Source organism: Aaosphaeria arxii, assembly GCF_010015735.1.
Source record: "Aaosphaeria arxii CBS 175.79 unplaced genomic scaffold BU24scaffold_11, whole genome shotgun sequence".
NCBI classification, from domain to species: domain Eukaryota; kingdom Fungi; phylum Ascomycota; class Dothideomycetes; order Pleosporales; genus Aaosphaeria; species Aaosphaeria arxii.
Genome location: NW_022983484.1, coordinates 852,421 through 871,724, shown reverse-complemented (window position 1 = coordinate 871,724; position 19,304 = coordinate 852,421). Strand labels below are relative to the sequence as shown.

Genomic DNA, 19,304 nt, shown 5'->3' with positions numbered 1-19,304 from the left:
GTCGCTCTGTTGGACGAATAGCCCAATTTTCAACAGTCGCATAATTCAGCAAGTCGATCATTAATGGAAAATAATCTGAAGAGAGACATTTTAAAAGCCGCGATAGAGCCTTCAATTATGACTATTTATTGATTGAAACTATCCGACGTGATTGATATCGCGACAAAATACTGGAGTTATATCTTTGTGATCGCCGCTTCATCCTGGAAACTCCACTGCACCAACACTTCTACACATTTACCCTTGTGTTCCGGATTGTACCTACTAGTTGTATTTCTTGCATCATTATGCCTTCTTATAAGATATTTTTACACTTAGATCCTCTCCACTCATAGGCATCAAGATCCCTTTGGTAGGTACTTTCTCATCTGTTGTAGGCACCCTGCATTCGCTTACAACTTCTACATTATACGCACCAAGCAGTTCTCCAACAAAGGCCGCAAATTCCACCCTTGCGAGCACCCGCCCAGGACAATAACTGCTACCACCGCTGAAGGATTTGAAGTTCTGCGAGCTTGAGAGCTTTTTATCGTTGAAGAATCGATCTGGATTGAACAAATTGACGTCGGATCCAAAAACCTCCGCATCGTAGTGCAAGGGACGGAAAGGAATGAAGACAACGGACTTGGCAGGAATGATGCGCTTTCCGATTGCGACTGGGGCGAGAGTAAGCCTTATAGAGGATGAGGCGCTGTAGTAACGAAGAGATTCGTGCAACAGAGCTGCTATTCGGGGTGTTTCGTTTCGAAGGTGGCTAAGATAGGATTCACTAAGACGAGGCGAGTCAATGAGCTGCCGGGCCTCAAAGACTTCGGATTGAATATCATCTCGGATAGAAGAGTTGGTGAGAAGGTGGGCAGTAGCCCAATATGCAGCTTTGTATGTGTTCGTATTGATACTTCGATATTGTAATCAGCTTGAATGCTGGGATGATCTTATAGCTGGGGCCAGTGATACTTACATGAAGACCAATAGATGCATAATCCTAGCCAAATCCTCAACTGGAGTTCCGATTGCCAATTGTGTTTTCTCTATCGTATCTACCAAATACGCCAAGCCGACCCTCTCTTCGCGGGGCAATTTGAGCCACTTCTCGAGAGAGTCTTCCACTCTCTGCTTATTTGCAAACATCTTGTGTGACAATGGCCACTTGAACCATAGCTTCCAACTTTCGTCGTCAAACGCGATGAACTTGGCTACAATATCGGGATCGACCTCTAGGAGCTTCTCTCCAAAGAAGGTGCGTAGACCCGCGCTCAGGAAAACTCGCTGCATGAGTGGAAGTAGCTTCAGCACTCCATCTCTTTTGTCTGCAAGAGCAACTTCCTTGGCCAAATCGTCGGCTATCAAGCGTGAGAACTTTGCTTCAATAGCCCCGTATTCCTTTCCCGCGACCTGTGTTCTCCAGAAATCCATGCTCAAGTCGCCCAAGCTTTTCAGACCAGGGTTTGGAACTCCAGCGATAGTCTGTACTCGATCCTCCTCTTTGGACCTAGGCAATGCCCAAGCAATTCGCATCGTCGTTTCGGAGATGCGGAAAGTTCGCTGCAGCTGCTCCACGATTTTGATGAATGTCATTGTGGTTGTGTTCCTGTACACTGTAGTGCTGTCGTCTGGATGCAAGATGAAGTACATTTTACGATCTTTGAGTTGAAGCGCAAAGGGTTCACATGAACCATTGAGGTATGCCCTGAATGCTTTTGTGAGGCTACAGAGTTCTCATTATATACGCATTGTGGGTTTCAGCATACTTTGCCTGCATAACAACATCATGCCCGCTCCTCACATATGCAAATGTATGGCCAAAGTATGGGATCCAGTATGGGAGCTCCCTGGGCTCCTCTGGATATAAAAGTGGTCGTATCGTGAACTTCCATACACGGAAAGCAACGAGTGAAAGGAATATTGATGCCGCTACATATGCAAAGTGCGGTGGAATTGAACCCACTTGAGCTTGCAAAGTAGCACTAACAATCGAGAGAACCATCATAGAGGCGCGAGTATGTCTTAGATAGAGCAAATATTCAATGTCGTCGAGTACTGCTCGAAACTACCAAGTTTTACAAGGCGCTGAGGCTTGCAGGCGCTGCCATGAAGTTGCAAAGGGTGTAATTGTGCGGAAACAGTGCAACGTCTATGCATTGCGGGGACGAAACGCCACTGCCGTTGATGCCTCCTAGTGACCAAGTTCCTCGGTGTCCGAAGCAGTCTACTGTGCCACAGGGACACATGAAGGACGAATCCTGTAATAAACGATCCATTATTCATCTAAATCTAGGCAAAAAGAGTAGTACGTGATCTTAGCAAAGATAGTGCAGGGTTTCCTACACGCTTTCCGGTCCGTAAGTGGGTCGTCGCAATTCGCTCATATTAGGCCAAGGTATACAGTGTAAGATATACTCTGTGTCACTTCCCACTTTTGTAACGGACGGCCTCTCGCCATTGTTAGCATGCGCTCTTGTGTCACTTGCTACTATTGATGTTCTAGCCAGGGATGTCTGGAGACTTTGAAAGAAAGTGTCTGGTTCGGTCTAAATTACAGTCTCGACCGCACTGGATTCTGTTTCTTTGGCATCCAAATGTCCCTCAGCGCCTTGACGTACTCCTTTTCATGTTTCCCCAAATGGTTACAATGTCCAGTGTCATCCCACAGGTGCAGATCCACACTCCATCCTCGCCACTTTGCCTCTTCAGAATGGCTCACAATATTCTCAAAAGGCGTATTTTGATCCGCTTTACTAGCGAAGTAGCAGATCCGCTTAGTCGATAAGTTGTCAGGTCCGCCGACTTTGACCAGCATTTCATCGAAGAAAGATTGGCGTATAGCAGTTTCCGGCCTTGGGTACCTGCCCAGCGCTATAGATATCTCTAGAACTAGCAAGGCATAGCCGGCGGCTACAGGGCCGAGAAGTCTGAAGATCGCGTTGTTCGGTATACTTTGTTGGAAGCCACGATAGTTCTGCTCATATCCGCCAGTAGCCAGGGCCGAATCAATGACGAGACCGCAAAGTGGCATAGGGGTGCCTGTTTCTGACTTCCATAATTTCAGAAGCTGGAGGACATTGTTTGCACCACCATTTGAGAAGACGTGTAATAGTACATGGGGGGTGACTAAGGAGTGTCCGGAATTAGAAAGCGTTTCAGATTCGCAGTCCTCCAAGACTTGGGCAATGGGATTAATTGCAGGCCGAATATTTCGTGTTTGAATAGGATACGGTGCCAGAAAACTATCGAGAGGTGCCTGTATCAATAGTATTCTTGCTTTAGGAGCCAGGACTCTGTATAGGGACGTATATTTCGCGATGTGTTTTGCTGTGCCGCTCAGCCATGTAGCAAGAATGACCAGCTCGCCCTTCGAGGGTTCTAGAGGCTCGTAGAGAGAGATGGAGTGACTTAGTGACCGAAAGCTAGGATTTTCAGACATTTCTGAACGCCTGGAAATATTAGAAGGCTTGTGGCAGATCGCAATATATGTCAAATTGCTATTGTAGTCGTTGTTGTTGAAAGAAGTAGTGGTGGAGGTGGTGCGAAGAGCGGAGCCAGGGAGAGATAATCAAATCAATAAGCGACGCACGTAATCTAAATAGCCGGTAGCTAACAATTGATGAATTGATTCTATTTGAGTAAGTGTAGACTTAATGCTTGTGAACCAGCCATCCAAGACATCTTTCAAGTAATCCATGCGGCTCAAATGCCCCTAGCCGATCCACCAAAGGAGCTTTGGGCGTCATCTCCCCTACTCGTGAATTGCGATGCAATGGACATATCTCTATTCACCAATTCGTCAAATTCCACATCTGTCACGACTCTTTTACCACTTCCTGAACCGAACCGCTTACTCCCGCCTCCTTCATCCGAAGAAGAGTTCTTTACCCTGTTTTCCCGTGTAGAACCAGAGTCATATGTCGAAAGCTTCCAAATCTTCCTCACGCAGCTCCTTAACTTCTCTGCCCAGGTGCGTTTCTTCATGTTACGGAATAATAGAGGTGTTGTAGGAAGACAGGCGACCAAAAACCCAGCCGTGACCTGGCAAGTACCCCAGAAACAGAGTTTCGATCCAATAAAGGTAACATCGGCCTGACTTTTGAGAAGCAGAATTTGGTAGTGAATGCGCACAGCCGAACAGATGATAGCAAATATGCCAATAGTAAACAGAGCGCTTAGACCCCACTTCTTACTTCTGTTTAGGTGCAAGCGCCAGATAATCCTTTGCGGTACTGCCCAAATGATAACATCGGATATAAAGGTAACAGTGTTACCTATCGTTAGAACGATGGGCCAATCGAGACAACGCCCAGAAGCCGTAGAATCCCATATCTTGTGACGAGGCACACATGCAAAGATCAGCATAAACACGAACATGGTGTGATAGCCCGTGTTTAGAGTGATGAGGGTGTAGCATGCCACAGAGGTGAAGCAGCGAGTACCGTCTGGAACAAAAATGCGGATATACTGCAGGAGGATATTGGCTTTGATCAATATCATCAAAATCCCGTAAATGATCCAGGCACAATTGAAGAGCTGTACATAGTTTCAGTATTATTCCCTTTCTCTTGTATTAGGCCTGGAAAATGTCATAAATAAATATCAATGAAAATTGAACGTACGAATAAATGCTTCATCAGATGAGACATATCCATATCCCACCGATGCATCCCAACAGGCAGGTTACAGATCATTACAGCGATAGTGCAAAAGGCCCCATTGTAGACAAGCCAAGCAACACTCAAGATGTAATCTTCCAACAGCATTTTCTTCACGATTCGTAGCTGAACCCATAGCTTTGCAAGAAACACTGCATTTGTAACAGTGACCACAAATATGAATAGAGGAAATGCATAGTTTCTGGTATTGTCAGGGCTCTCGAGATTAGGCACTACGCCTGGAGGGGCATGAGCAGCAGGCGAGTCTAGGAACTGCTCGCGTGTGAGAGTCATTGCAAAGCTGAGAAAGACAACAATAGATAAAGATGGGGAGCCGAAGGCAGAGCACATTCGTATTCGCAAAGTTTGAAGTCAATGAGAGCCTTTTAGTTACTTATCTGACAATGGGATCAGCAACACGGGTAATAACAGTAGCTTCTCTATGCTGTAGTACGTGAACAGCCCCACTTTGCCCTCGGAAAACAAGAATGCCTACCTGCTTCGCTGCAGTGAGGTCCATCACAAGTTTCAAGGAAAATGTACTCTATGCAGACAGGCAAGTAGCCTCTTTGCTGTTCGCGTAGGAATATCAATCAAGACTCTATCTGAGTTTCTAATCATATGGACTGTTACCTGTGATTGGTTAATGCAGACGTATTGTTGCAGTCATAAGCCGGAGTAGATGTTCTTTTAGGAACATAACCCAGTCGGTAGGATACATTAACCTTCGGACCCCGGAGGTTTCTCTTTGTGCGCATCAGCCTATAACTCATGTGCTTATCATGGCTCCTGCACGAGACAGTTTTACAACGCTACGCCGGCCTTCATTCACGGAAGATCAATCAAGGCAACCTTTATGGCAAATTTTCAGGCAAATTTTCAGGCAAACGTATGAGGCATATATTTCTATTTACGCAATAACATGAAGTCGACTGCAGGATGACAGGGATCTATGAGGAAAAGCTTCGTGCAGTGTATCCGATATCATGGGCGAGACATCATCAGGATACATGTAGTCCAACCCGGATTAAGAATACGTTAAGTCAACAGCGTCGCAACTGTACACAGCAGTGAATACTCAGAAGAGCCCCAGTATGAAATTTCTTTGCCTTCACGGGATTGGAACAAACAATGAGGTAAGCCACAAATCTTTAGCTCCAATAGGGTAGCGAGTGAAACGACGCTCGAGTATGTGCATAGCAGCTGATCAACACATCGTACAGATTTTCAAATCACAGACAGCAGCTCTGCGGTATGCGCTTGGGTCTGATCATGAAAATCCCTTCGCACAGGGCTCCGTACCTTGGGAAGTGGCACAGGAACTTCAAGGTGTAGCCCAAGGGCAACAAAAATACTTCGGCTACTTCGATCCTTCTCATGCGTCTACATATCTTGAAGCATATTATCAATTGGACGACTTTCTTAAAAGAGAGGGGCCATTCGATGGAGTATTTGCCTTCTCACAAGGTGCAGGATTGACGATAGCGTATATGGCACGCGAGCGAGTGGAGCATCCTAATTCAGTGCCAGCATTTAAGTGTGCAGTTCTACTTAGCCCAACAGCAGTGGGTGATCCATTCGAGTGGTTCAGGACGGGTGAGATGAAGCGTTTGCGGGAACTTCCTGGCAGAGTCACAGAATGGGGAGCAGGGTTATGAATGCAGTGACCGGATTCAATTTAGGGTTAGTTAATTAAATCACAGTGCGCCAATTATTTATCATTGCTGCAAATAAGAGGCAAAGTCGATGTCTTGGCATTCCGATTATGGGTGGCAATCGACAAGCCAAGAGCATGTATGAACTAGCTGAAGTTAATACAGGCCATACATGACATTCCATTTTCTTCTGACATTATCAGATAAAGGTACTAACTGGTATCAACATTGCAACTACAATCAATCGCTTTGAGCAATAATCATGACACGACGTAGCAAATGCAGTCGGGAACCAATTGCTATTGTTGGGTTTGCATTTCAATTCCCCCAGTGAGCAACCGATGAGGAAGCCCTAAGGGAGAAATTGATGAGTAAAGAATGTACATCGACGGAGTTCCCCAAGGATAGGTTGAACATCGAGGGTTTTCACGACTCAGATACCACGAGTCAAGGCACGGTAAGTACACATGAATACTATCGGTATTGATGCTAAGGAAGATTGAAGATTCGTCCAAAGCGAGCCCACGTACTGAAAAAGGATATTCGAAACTTTGACGCACAATTCTTTGGTATCCCTCCAGTGGAAACTGCTTGCTTAGACCCCCAGCAGCGTGGATTGTTGGAAACGACATACCATGCAATCGAAAACGGTACGTTGCTCGAGTTCATGAATACAAAGCGAATCTAACTGCTTGGAAGCTGGCATTCGCCGAAGTGATATCGCTGGTAGTGATACGTCTATCCATGTGGGCAACTTCTGCAATGTTTAGTGTTACTACGTATTAGCCGAAACAAGTTTTACGGCGATACATGGTCTAATCAGATCCTGAGAAATAGACTATATGACATTTGTTTTGCGAGATGAGCAGCAAATACTGATTTATAATGCTACCGGATGTTCACAGGCCCTCTTATCTGATAGGATTAGCTGGGCTTTGATCTACGAGGAACAAGCTTGACCATTGATACAGCCTGTTCAAGCGGACTCGTAGCTTTGGATTTGGCTTGTCAAGAGATCTGGTCGGGGAGATCGTCAATCGCAATTTGTGCGGGATCAAGTATCATATTTTCGCCTGAGAATCTTATTACTCTATCCAATATGAGTTTCTTGTCTCCTGATGGGAAATGCTTCAGCTTTGATCATAGAGGCAATGGGTATGCGAAAGGCGAGGGATTTGCTAGCTTGATTTTAAAGCCGATATCTAAAGCTCTTGACAACGGTGATACAATACGTTCGTTAATCCGTTCGATTGGGTCTAACCAAGACGGCCATACTGCAGGAGGAATCATCCAGCCCAGCAGGGACGCCCAGAAACATATGATTGCGGAGACGTATCACCTCGCCGGGCTCGATCTTAGCCAAACTAGGCTCTTTGAAGCTCACGGTAAATATTCCAGAACGTGATGCCTTGAAATCCGATGTTGATGAATTATAGGGACCGGTACAGCTGTTGGTGATCCAGTAGAAGCTGCCAGAGTTAGCGAGACTTTTCGAAGATTTCGAAGTCATGCAGAGCCACTTTTCGTGTAAGTGACAACGATGTTTCCCCCAAGACTTCAAGGCTCATTCGCATTTCTAGAGGCGCTGTCAAATCCAACTTCGGCCATCTTGAAGGAGTATCTGGGCTGTTTGGGGTGATAAACAGAATGCTTTCTATCGAAAGAGGAGTAATTCCACCCAACACAAACTTTGAGAAGCTCAACTCTAATATAGACGACTCTTTCTTCCATCTCAAGTTCCCTAATGAGCCGGCTCCATGGCTAGACGCAGCTTCTGGTATCCGCAGAGCATCGGTCATCGTTTGGGTATGGCGGGACGAACGCGCATGTAATTCTCGATGATGCCCGGTCGTGCATGCATTACCATAAGCTGACTGGCCATCATCGCGTCCGCAACGTCCCTGATCACCTGCAAAAGAATATAGACAAACCATCCCAAGATACCCCTCGACTGTTCGTATTTTCAGCGTTCGATGAAGTGGGAATTCAGCGACAATTATCTGTGCATCAAGAAGCTCTCGCACAGTGTGGAGACTATGTTCTTGATGACTACGCATATGCTCTGGCCTGCCGCCGAGATGTCCACACATGGAAGGCATTCTGTCTCGTGACACCCTCGCCCGATATTCAAGAAAAGCCTCCGTTAATATTATCTACAAAACCTTGTCGGAGTTCCCAGATGGATCCGACATTATGCTTCATCTTTACCGGGCAAGGCGCACAATGGCACGGCATGGGGCGACAGCTGCTTGGCTGCTCACCCTTCCGGAACAGTTTCATTAGATCGCAGCATGAATTAGAACGGCTCGGATGGACTACCTCTCTCATCAACATTCTCGATGATGCAAACTTTGCTCAGCTGTTGGATCGTGCTCAGTACAGCCAAATAACTACAACGTGCGTTCAAATTGCTCTTATCGATGTCTTCCGATGGTTACGGCTCTCCCCATCTATTGTTCTGGGCCACTCTTCAGGGGAGATTGCAGCCGCATATTGTGCTGGATATCTGGACCACAGTTCGGCTATGAGGGTTTCATATTATAGAGGACTCCTAAGTTCATCACTTGAAGATGACGCACGCAGCAGTCACTCAATGGCAGCAGTTGGCTTGTCCGTCGAGGATACCCAAGCTGAAATTGCTAAATTTGAGAAGACTCAACAAAGCGGACCGACACAGTGCTTCACTATCAGCTGCATTAATAGCCCAAATAGCGTTACAGTTGCTGGCCCGCTAGATGCACTCAAAGATTTCACCAAATACCTTGTGGCTAATGGCACGTTCGCTCGGCTACTCAAGGTCAAAGTTGGCTATCACTCCCCACAGATGTGCTGCATTGCATCGGAATATGCAGAGCTGATGGGCGTTCTACGTCCGGATCCATCGTCAACCAAGGTCACAATGGTCTCTTCCGTCACAGGTTCAATCATCGATCAACATGTCGTTTGCCATGCCGCCTACTGGGTGCGGAATATGATTTCAAGGGTAAACTTTCTGGCAGCCATACAGATATGTTACCAGAAGAAAAGAACTAAAGATATGAAGAACTTAAACGGAAGTCATGCAGAAAATATTCGCGCCAATGTCTGGCTTGAGATCGGGCCTCACTCCGCCTTGCAAGGTCCCCTGAAGCAGAGCTTACATGGGATGGAGCCTCAAGCTCCGGTGAACTATACTTCAGCAATGGTTCGGAACGTATCTGCTCTCAGTAGCCTTCTCACTGCTATTGGGAGCCTGTGGCAGCAAAATGTGAACATCGACATGCAGAGAGGCGTCAGTCTATCCACTTGTGATAGCTATATTCCCGTGGTCCCACCCTCTCTCCCTGCTTATGTCTTTAATCATTCGGTGATGTATTGGGAGGAACCACGAAGTAATATTGACTTTCGTTTGCGGGAGCATCATCATCATGACTTAGTTGGTGCTCGCTTTGGTGACCTACGGAGCAAGGCGGAAGCACAGTGGAGGCTCAGAATCACAGTAAAGAGCATGCCTTGGGTACAAGATCATAAGGTCCAAGGGTCGTTAGTATACCCCGCTGCAGGATCAATTGCCATGGCTATCGAAGGTATGAAACAGCTTTTGGCGAGTTCAAAGTTGCTAGCATTGGAGTTCAAGGATATCGAGTTCCCAGCACCGATTCGTTTATCTCCCAACCACAGTACGCAAGTCCGCTTGCATTTATCTGCCAGGAGACCAAACCAACCTACAGACTTCCAGTATAACTTCCGCATTTTTCCATCCACATCCGAAGCCGACCATGAGGTACTGGCATGCTCCGGCATCGTGCGAGGAGACTTTGGTGATACATCGTCGGGTTTCAAGCAAGAACAGCAGATGCTCCGAAGCCATCGCTCGCTATTTTGAGATGCAAAGAGAAAATGCACTAGTGGTATTGTTGGCCAGCTTTACGAAAGCATGTCGAAGATTGGACTCGATTACGGCCCTGCATTTCAAACCTTGGCTGAAATTAGCTCGGGAAGTCAGGAACACGCAATTGCAACTTGTCTACCACTCCCAGCCGAGGTTTTGCGCAGCAGGCCGTCCGAATTCACAGTCCATCCAAGCAGATTGGACGGTTTGTTTCAGCTAAGCTTTGCTGCCACAGCTGGCGTCAACGATATTCGCGGTATGGTTCCGACCCGCATTAAACAATTAAATATTCCAGTCGCTGGATTTGGCCACAATGAGGATACCAAAGAGATAGCACATTGCCAAGTAACAGATACTACAGACAGGACCGCAATATTTTCAACTACGGTCTTTGATGAGGCCACCTTGGGTCTGAAAGCAAAGGTTGAAGGCTTGGAACTGACGGCTTTGTCTGGTCCATCGAAAGAGCGGAAATGTTTGGGGGATGCACCAAGTGTTTGTCATCAAGTCGAGTGGAAGCCGGATCTTGCATTGATGTCTGATGATGAGGTCTACGCGCACTGCCAACTACTAGATTCTGGACTGGACGATCTCGAATGGGTGCGAGTCTTGCATTCACTTACACAATCATACGTCAATGTTGCGCTAGATACTATGTGTATCCGGCAGGAGACTTGCGGATCAACTGCACTCTCAGCACGTATGACTGATTATGCACAGTGGTTGTCCACCAAAGTAGACAACTGCGCCAGAATCGATTCAAGCAAACTGGACGACATGATTGCAGCTCTACCATTCAACCCTGTAATAAATACGTTCGTCGTGATTGGACAGAACCTTCCAGCCATTTTATCAGGGGACATGCACGTTGATGAATTCTTACCAAAAGAATGGGATATCATTAAGCTAGTTCGAGTACTGGACACAGAGATTGGAAATTCCAAGAATCCCCTGGGAACCTATATTGACTGTTTAACACACAAAAATCCAAATCTACAGTTCTACGAGATAGGAATCCGACTTGGCAGCATTTGTACATTCATATCGGACCGCGAAGCTGATTCCGTCACCTCAGAGTGCTACGGAGGGTATACCATCGTCGACGTTGACGAACCACTCCTGGAATACATGCAAAAACAGCTACCAGAACATATGAACTTCAAGGCTGTCGATGGGAGCAAAAGTCCAAGTGCTCAAGGTTTCAATCCACAAACTTTCGATATAATTACACTCAATGCAACAACACATGATCAAAGTTACAGTGCCGACTTCATCGAGAGTATTACGACACTCCTCAAGCCAAACGGAAAATTAATCGTGCGAGAGGCACCCAACACAAGCCTTCTCTGGGGCTTTATGCTTGGTCTCTCGTCTAGATCCTTTCTTGGGGAACATCATGCCCCAAGTTTCGCCGACTCTTTATTGTCCCATTTTTCTCTTTGTCAAACCCAGCCATCCGATATTACACCTCATTGGAATGTTACTGTGTACTACAAGGACATTATCGATACCCGCGAAATGGTACCCAATGGTCTTATTATAGTGACTCATCAGGATTCGGTTCTTCAACGCGCCATTGGTACTGCGTTGTATGAGACTATTGGAACCTCAAATACGTCACGTATGTTATCTCTGTCAGACGCTGCTGAACTGCCCGACAAGAACTTTCATGATTTCATAATCACCATGGAAATGGAACAGCCTCTACTTTCCAGTATTGACAGACAGCAATTCGCTGCAATCAAAGAGATACTTCATCATGCCAAGAGTGTTATGTGGGTGAAAAGGGCTGGCGAAATACCTGATTACTCTTTGAGCGAGGGACTTCTTCGTGTCTGTCATGAAGAGAACGAGCGAATTTCATTTGTATCACTGGGGATAGAGCTCAAAGACAAATCTGCTTCCGGTATCGCACTCCGCATTCACACAGTTTACAATGAGACGCAACAACGTCTGGCGATATTCAAGGATGAATACGAGTCGGAATATCGCGAACGAAACGGGTGCCTCTTGATACCCCGAATTGTTGAAGCTAGAGAATATGACAAGCACATATTTTCAAGTATCGAAAAGCCGTTGGCGGTTCAGAGAATTGGCGACAAGAACTTGAGGCTCACCTGTAGAACTGCTGGTGCTCTGGACGCTTTAGAATTTGTCAGCGATGAATTGGAAAAAAGTGTTTTACTGGAAGATCAAGTGGAGATTGAAGTTCGAGCTATAGGAGTCAACTTCAAGGACTTGATGGGACTTCTGGGCAGGGTATCTGCAAAGAATCCTGGATCAGAATTTGCTGGAGTTATCACTGCAGTAGGGGATTCGACGCGCGGCTTCCGACCTGGCAATAGAATTGTTGCTGCTTACGTCGATGCCTATAAAACTCGTGCTCGCGTACCCTGGCAGACCGTATACCACATTCCAGACGACATGCCTTTCGAAGCTGCAGCATCAATACCTACAACCTTTCGCACAGCCTACTTCTGTCTGCAGGATCTCGCCCATTTAAAGTCCAGAGAGAGTATTCTCATACATCGCGCCTCTGGAGGTACAGGCCAGGCTGCTATACAACTAGCGCAGATGATTGGGGCCACAATCTATGTGACAGTGGGTTCTGAAGCGAAAAAGAAACTCATCATGGAACGCTACGGCATTGCGGAACGACATATCCTTCAAAGCCGTAATAAGTCATTCTACAACGCTATTAAGGACCTGACTGAAGGGCGTGGAGTAGACGTTGTTCTCAACTCACTCAGTGGTGAACTTCTTGAGGCATCCTGGGATTGCGTTGCACCATTCGGTCGATTCATTGAGATTGGACTTGGAGATGCTTATACACGACAGCAACTACCTATGTTCAATTTTTCGAAAGGGATATCCTATATCTCGTTCAATCTTACGAATTTCATGACTCCAGAGTTCTTTCCAATGCATACTCCGTTGATGAAGTCGGTGTGGGATCTCGTACTTGAGAGAAAGATTCGCCCTCCCTACCCATTACAAGTATATTCTATAGCACATATGGAGGAGGCATTCAGATTTCTGAATAGTGGAGAAAGCTCGGGCAAAATCGTGATCAGAATGGATAGGACAGCCGCTGTTCCCGTAAGTCATCATCTAGCTTCACTGTGTGCACAATTGCCCCTAACTGATTTAAGACTATCACATCATACACCCCAGCATTCAGATTCGACCCGGATTCAACATATGTGGTCACCGGGGGACTTGGTGGTATTGGTCTCAAGATTGCGCAATGGCTTTCCGGACGCGGCGCCATGAGTCTTATTCTTATAAGCCGTTCGGGCCTTTCTCCAAGCAGCAAGGCCTGGGGTGTTATCTCTGCGCTTAGATCTAATGGAACTCGTGTCGATTGTCCGGCAATGGATATAACTGACAAATCTGCCATGGAGAGATACTTCAAAAACCGGCACAACACTATGCCGCCAATCAAAGGGTGCATCCAATCGGCCATGGTGCTTCGCGATGCTACACTGGCGAACATGACAGTTGAAGATTGGCATCAAGCCCTTGCACCTAAGGTCAAAGGAACCTGGAATCTTCATGAGCTTCTACCACCTATGGACTTCTTCATCTTGCTATCGTCGTTTGTTGGTGTTGGTGGCAATCGTGGCCAAGCCAACTACGCTGCAGGCAATACGTTCGAAGATGAATTTGCGCGATGGCGCACCACTGAACATCACACAAAGACTGTCTCTCTTGACCTAGGCTTCGTTGTCGATGCAGGAGTCACGGCTGAAAACGATGCACTAGTACGTCAGTTCTTACGCCGTCAAGTCGACCGCCCGAACTACCTGGAAGAAATATTTTCACTGTTCGATCATATCTGCGATCCGAATACTCTGATCACTACCGAAAAGCAGAGCCAGATTATTACCGGAATGCAGTTGCCTTCTGCCGCTATCCTAGAGATTGGAGAGGTTCCAGCTGAATACATGATACCAATGTTCCGCATCTCCCACAAGATACAAACAGCCTCAACTGCATTTCCAACCGGCGCACAGCGCCAATCTCTGAGAGTTCTTCTCACTTCAGCAACTTCATCAGAAGAAGTAGGCACGGTCTTATCTTCAGCGTTACAAGCCAAGCTCGCCCATATTCTCGGATTACGTACTGAGGATGTAGACGTAAACAGACCTCTTAATCAATATGGTATGGATAGTCTGGTGGCAATAGAGTTCCAGAGCTGGATTCGTCGAGAGGTTGATGCTGAGATTGCGATCTTCGAGGTTTTGGGTGAGTCGACAGTAGACAGTTTGAGTAGAGTTCTCATGACGAACAGTAGATTTGCTCCTAAATCTACCTCATGACATGTTACTACTGAGAGTCGAGGGATACCAACTTTCCTATAATTGAAAATTTTGCCTAATAGGAGTATATGTTCTGTGCGAGTTGTAACAAGACAGCCTTTTAGGATCCTTATAAGAGGATCATCGCGGCGGCAAAGCCTAATGTAGTGTACTTGAATGAATTCGTTGTGAGGCTACACAAAGATCTCATAGCATCATTGCCCACGATGATAGTACGAAAGCAAATCGTAGACAAACTGAGAAGCATCCCGACCTTCCATGAAGCTGAAACTTCACTTCCACAAGTGTAGACTTTGCTACGCCCTGCTACTTCCTCACTTGTCTGGATAGGTTACATGCAGTGATGTAACACTCTATCGATGATGCGCTACTACAGACTCTTGGCCATGAGACTGTAGAGAGGGCAAGAGAGAAACACTGACTCTATCGCAACATTCGCGGTAAAGGCAGCATCGGGCAATTGCCCAGCGGCGCTATCAGTCAACACCTTCAATATCAAGCATCAGTCACATTTCCTACACAGCAAGTATGGGTTACGAGAGAAAGTAGCAACGTAAGATAGTTGTTCCTTGTGTGATTCAAGCTACACTGCGAGACTGAGATGTCTGTAGTAACAGTTGGAGTGAAACACCGGTGCGAGCACATGTTGCCGACAACCATGCAGCTTGTCTCGAAATATCTTCATGGAGCACACAATTGTAAGAACACCTGTTTCCCTTCGTCTGCTTTCGATCTATATGAACGGATTGTGAGATAGAGGCCCTCATGAGAAAATAGTGACAGAAAGACGCCATGTTGAGTTACTCTCACTACATCGAGCTTCCGCAACAGGACAGCAAGCAGCAGCATCATCTATACCTTCACTTCAAAAGACTGTCAACTTCATGTGTCAATTTCATGTGTCAAGCACATCTAGCTGTCTCTCTTCCTCAAGTACTCGCTCAAGACAAGTAAACTCAATGAAAAAAGGTCGCATTAGCCAGAGATAGTGCAATACTGGCCACACGGTGGTCTCAACGATGAGCAAGCTCAGAGCGAGGAGACCTGGTTCCAAAGATTGTGAAGGAGTATTAGCATTTTACTGCTAATACCACCTGACTGCACAAGTCAGTCAGGTGTAGCACTTAGGGGTACCAATCCCTGGGGAAAAGAAGGAAGAGTGGAGGGGCGGGCTGAGAGGCCTTTATATACCTGCGAGAGGGGACCTAGATCACAAAGTCACGTGTATCGCCCCTGCCCTCTGCGAGAGGGAACCTAGGTCGCAAATTCACGTGTGCCGCGTCTGCCTGGCCTCACGGTCTGTGCCCAGGTCCTCGTTTAGGTAAGGTGGCGCCAGGTGAGTGAATTGCTGTGATCTGGCGGACTCTTGGCAGCAAAGGTAAAGTAAAACCACGAGCAGCCCCCCACTACCTCCCTCTTTTCTCTCCTCGGTGAGTCCTTTCATTTGTTCAGGCGTTGTTTTCGTAGATAGTGCCAGGCACCACAAAGTGTGGACTTGCAATTGCACCTCCTGCATTTCTACACGGTGCTGCTCCTGTGGACCGCCCTCCACAGGGAATTTTTCGTACACACATTGAGTTCAACTCAAGGTCCCAACTTCTTTTTCTTCAATGATCAGCATGGCTTGCCAGTTGTTTGTGGAAGAAGCACTACTTGTACATGATGACACGCATTTTGAACTTTACATGCTCTGTGTGCGCAACGCCATGTAAGTGAAGGATTCGATACGGGCATTCGCACACCCTCACCCCGATCGAAAGAGTGCCGTATGTAGGGTCCTTGAATCATTTTCACCATCCTCTCTGCTTTTCATTCTACTTCTTCTTTACTTATTCCCGTCCAAGTATTGTGCTGGATATTGGAGGCTGCATTGAATCAGAGACAGTTCGAAGAATCTGGGTTGTCTCATGGTCACCCTCCAAGGTAAATCTTCAACAGTTGTGCGGAGCATACTCAAGAATTTACGCGATGTCTGGGCGCTTGTTTCGGTGGTATGCCGGTCAGTATCACAGCATGTCTCTTGTCTTGATAGACAGCAAAAGAACGTCCTATTCAGTCGTAACGCTCGTATTGCAACAGAGATTTTGGCTATCTACGCCACATGACACCTCCAAAAGACATATAATGTGATGTAGCAGAACAGGTGGGATTATTTTTGGGGATATGCACAATTTGTCCTGGAAGTGAGTGAGGCCTTTCATCGCGTAGTGCAGTTATCACGCTTTCTCCATTTCTCTTGCAACTGAATTACAGTAAATTGTGATACTAACGAGGCTTCTTATATACTAATACACACCTGCATGCAGGAGGGTCTTCTACCCTTCTGTGCATGCATGCCCCAGAACTGTTCAGATTGGTGAAACGAACAATCGTAGAGGTATACGCATAGTGTCAGCAACCATAGAATAGGAAGTCCAGATGTAGACTCACTGGTTACAATAATTGCCTCCATCCCTGTGCTGCACAACCTCCAGCGCAAGGCCTGGTCCGTCAGCCCCGCCAGTGTAGGCTAACAGGGCATCGATCATGTACGTGACTCGAATTGTCGACTCTGGTAGGCTTTATATTCTCCTGCTTCGTCGCAGTCTCTGTCGGTATGAGCGCTGTTTTCATGACTATGAGACGCCGCAGAGTGCGCATCTCAGCACAAGATGTTGATATCAGGTCAGCTTCAGGCGACGCATCGTGTATATTCAACCCCTGCTTTCCTAGCATGTCCGTGGCCCACTGCCGGATATTCTGTGTGTAATTTCGAGCGATTCGTCTCCTGCATCGATAGGCAGGTTCTGGTAGGCAGGTCTTGATGGGCGGCGAGGTTGGGAAATGCGGGGGCTTGATCTAGTAAAAGGCTGCACAACTACTGTGTAAGTTTGACGATTAGTACAGCTGAAACCTGCAAATCCTGTCTTTAGCAAATGCACGAATGTCGACACAGACAGTAAGACCAAACTGGAAAAGCATCGATTGCGGCGCAGGGCATTCAAACTGCCATGAGTTGTGCCGAGAACTGCTTGTCTTTCTCAGAGGCCAGTAGTTAGTCGCGATGAAGGCACCCACTGAGAGACAAGGGCCCTCCACAAGGCAACAAACGCTATGACTGTCTCGAAATTATCCTGGAATCCCGATGTTTCATGGTTGGTGCGCTCTGCGTGCGCCGCGCGGGCCTGTTCTTGTCGTAGATGAAATTGAATTTTTGGTCGGCAAGGGCAACGCGCAGTCGACTCCAGGGCTATGAGAGGGCCCTGATTCAATCCATTGATTTGTTTCAATGTTGCTCCATAGTTTCTGACACGATGGGGTGCTTTGAGTGTGTTGTTTTGCTTCGAAGCAAGGTGTAGGGTGTAGAGGTGATATGCGCTCTCACTTAAGCAAGCAGGGAAGATATTTTTGCTGTTCCATTGCATGCTACAGCAACGTACGCTACAAGACGCATACGTATAGTAATATCCTTTAACAGAACGTATAGTAATATTCTTACACAGATTTCAGCATTGTATTAAGTAGCAGACATAAGAGGTATACTAAATTGACATAAGATTATGAACAAAAAACACATAGTGCTGCTGTAGCATCTCTGCGCAATGCAACGTCACACATCAGTTGGAGCTTAAGTAAGAAGAAAGATGAAAGAAAAAGGCAAAAACAAAAAGAGCCCCAACCATGAATTGAACACGAGCGCCAAAAAAAGCAAAAAAGGAACTCAGCCTGTCGTCTTCGAAGTTTCTCTCTACAGCGACGCTGACGACGGTATCGACGATGATTGAAAGGAGCTCGGCACACTCACATTTCCTGACAGCTGTCTCTTCAAGAATCGCAACATAAACTAGCACATCAAACATTGACGTTCTTATCAAAGAAGGCTAGGGACTTATTGAGAGAGAATAGACATGCCTTGTTGATACCGTTGACTCTGGATGATACCCCCAATTTTACAGTTCTTCTTCCCCGCCTCAAGATGCTATAGCTTATTTAGAGATCTAGAATGAAGCTGGACCACCTCAATCTTTGTGTGATTGGAACTGCATTTCTGTGTAGCAGGCCTGAGTCTTCGACATAGCAAGTGATTAAAAGTTCCAGCCGACATCGGGAAATTACAGAGAGACTTGCAAGACTAAGATTCAAAAGGTAGTGCAAGCAATAGTATATTGTTTTGACTAGCACAGATAGTCATGCTCTTCGATTGCTACCAGAAGCTACGTGTTGCGTGACTATCTGATACCTGAATGCTTAGATCTTGTCTGCGACCTTTCAAGGGTGTATTGCAGGAATGAGCGCTGCTTGGTGTTGATGGAAATGACCCTGCTCTCATTCGAAGATCAGAAAGACGCGCAAATAAATTCATTCAATTACGAGTTCCGTTGCTAATGCCGGCAATGCAAGCAAAATGCACAACAAACCTGTTTTGTTATCAGCTACAAAGCATTTGATCATAGATGGAAGTCTTGGACAGGTACAGTCCATGCACAGGGTGATAAAGTGATATTGAAGGTAATTTAAATAAATAAATAGTTCAATTTATAGTGCTATCTGGTTCCCTTTCGGGTCTATGAACACTTCCCCTACGTTATTGTGTCTAGTAGGGCAAACGTGATGCCTCTAATAGGGGAGGTATCTAAAAACCCCTACTTCCTACGTGTCCCTGGGTGCCTTCTGCTTACGCTTCTTCCTGCTATTGTACTGTGTTGCCATGTGAGGGCTTGGCAGAGTTTAGGTTGGCGTTTCGTGGGCTTTGTGGAATGGCGCCCACTTCTCCATGTCGACTCCTTCGTCTTCCTTTGCAATGCGGAAGTATTCCAGCACGTGTGTGTCCAGG

The 19,304-nt window shown here is 46.4% G+C and overlaps 5 protein-coding genes across 5 annotated transcripts; 2 read left to right on the top strand and 3 right to left on the bottom strand.

The window, feature by feature from the left end:
• Window positions 1-102: 102 nt before the first annotated feature.
• Window positions 103-2,112, bottom strand: BU24DRAFT_427681 (cytochrome P450). The gene is made up of 3 exons (XM_033529275.1): window positions 1,752-2,112; window positions 962-1,690; window positions 103-898 (listed from the first exon to the last, which is right to left on the bottom strand). The coding sequence occupies exons 1-3, from the start codon at window positions 1,985-1,987 to the stop codon at window positions 286-288; spliced, it is 1,578 nt and encodes a 525-aa protein (XP_033378900.1). The 5' UTR covers window positions 1,988-2,112; the 3' UTR covers window positions 103-285.
• Window positions 2,113-2,432: 320 nt separating this feature from the next.
• BU24DRAFT_427680 (uncharacterized protein) lies at window positions 2,433-3,472 on the bottom strand. Its single transcript, XM_033529274.1, has one exon. It carries the CDS (start codon window positions 3,422-3,424, stop codon window positions 2,537-2,539), a length of 888 nt encoding a protein of 295 aa, XP_033378899.1. The 5' UTR covers window positions 3,425-3,472; the 3' UTR covers window positions 2,433-2,536.
• Window positions 3,473-3,580: 108 nt separating this feature from the next.
• On the bottom strand, window positions 3,581-5,185 carry BU24DRAFT_60777 (uncharacterized protein). The gene is made up of 3 exons (XM_033534462.1): window positions 5,140-5,185; window positions 4,608-5,041; window positions 3,581-4,521 (listed from the first exon to the last, which is right to left on the bottom strand). The coding sequence occupies exons 2-3, from the start codon at window positions 4,992-4,994 to the stop codon at window positions 3,688-3,690; spliced, it is 1,221 nt and encodes a 406-aa protein (XP_033378898.1). The 5' UTR covers window positions 4,995-5,041; window positions 5,140-5,185; the 3' UTR covers window positions 3,581-3,687.
• Window positions 5,186-5,737: 552 nt separating this feature from the next.
• BU24DRAFT_318592 (uncharacterized protein) lies at window positions 5,738-6,223 on the top strand (the record flags this gene model as incomplete). The annotated part of the gene is made up of 2 exons (XM_033522906.1): window positions 5,738-5,779; window positions 5,867-6,223. Coding segments are annotated over 2 exons (399 nt in total), but the record flags the coding sequence as incomplete, so codon positions are not given.
• Window positions 6,224-6,665: 442 nt separating this feature from the next.
• BU24DRAFT_472713 (uncharacterized protein) lies at window positions 6,666-14,663 on the top strand (the record flags this gene model as incomplete). Its single annotated transcript, XM_033532751.1, has 8 exons — window positions 6,666-6,755; window positions 6,804-6,948; window positions 7,270-7,683; window positions 7,735-7,825; window positions 7,879-8,126; window positions 8,239-10,061; window positions 10,203-13,268; window positions 13,322-14,663. The coding sequence occupies 8 exons, from the start codon at window positions 6,666-6,668 to the stop codon at window positions 14,489-14,491; spliced, it is 7,047 nt and encodes a 2,348-aa protein (XP_033378896.1). The 3' UTR covers window positions 14,492-14,663.
• Between the last annotated feature and the right edge of the window lie 4,641 nt (window positions 14,664-19,304).

Bases quoted from the DNA above. Each gene is read 5' to 3' on its own strand.
- BU24DRAFT_60777 (XM_033534462.1), bottom strand. From the start codon at position 4,994: ATGTGCTCTGCCTTCGGCTCCCCATCTTTATCTATTGTTGTCTTTCTC. The intron at 4,522-4,607 runs GTACGTTCAATT...AACTATGTACAG, and splicing joins ATCTGATGAAGCATTTATTC to CTCTTCAATTGTGCCTGGAT.
- BU24DRAFT_427680 (XM_033529274.1), bottom strand. From the start codon at position 3,424: ATGTCTGAAAATCCTAGCTTTCGGTCACTAAGTCACTCCATCTCTCTC.
- BU24DRAFT_427681 (XM_033529275.1), bottom strand. From the start codon at position 1,987: ATGGTTCTCTCGATTGTTAGTGCTACTTTGCAAGCTCAAGTGGGTTCA. The intron at 1,691-1,751 runs GTATGCTGAAAC...AAAAGCATTCAG, and splicing joins GATGTTGTTATGCAGGCAAA to GGCATACCTCAATGGTTCAT. The intron at 899-961 runs GTAAGTATCACT...ACAATATCGAAG, and splicing joins ATGCATCTATTGGTCTTCAT to TATCAATACGAACACATACA.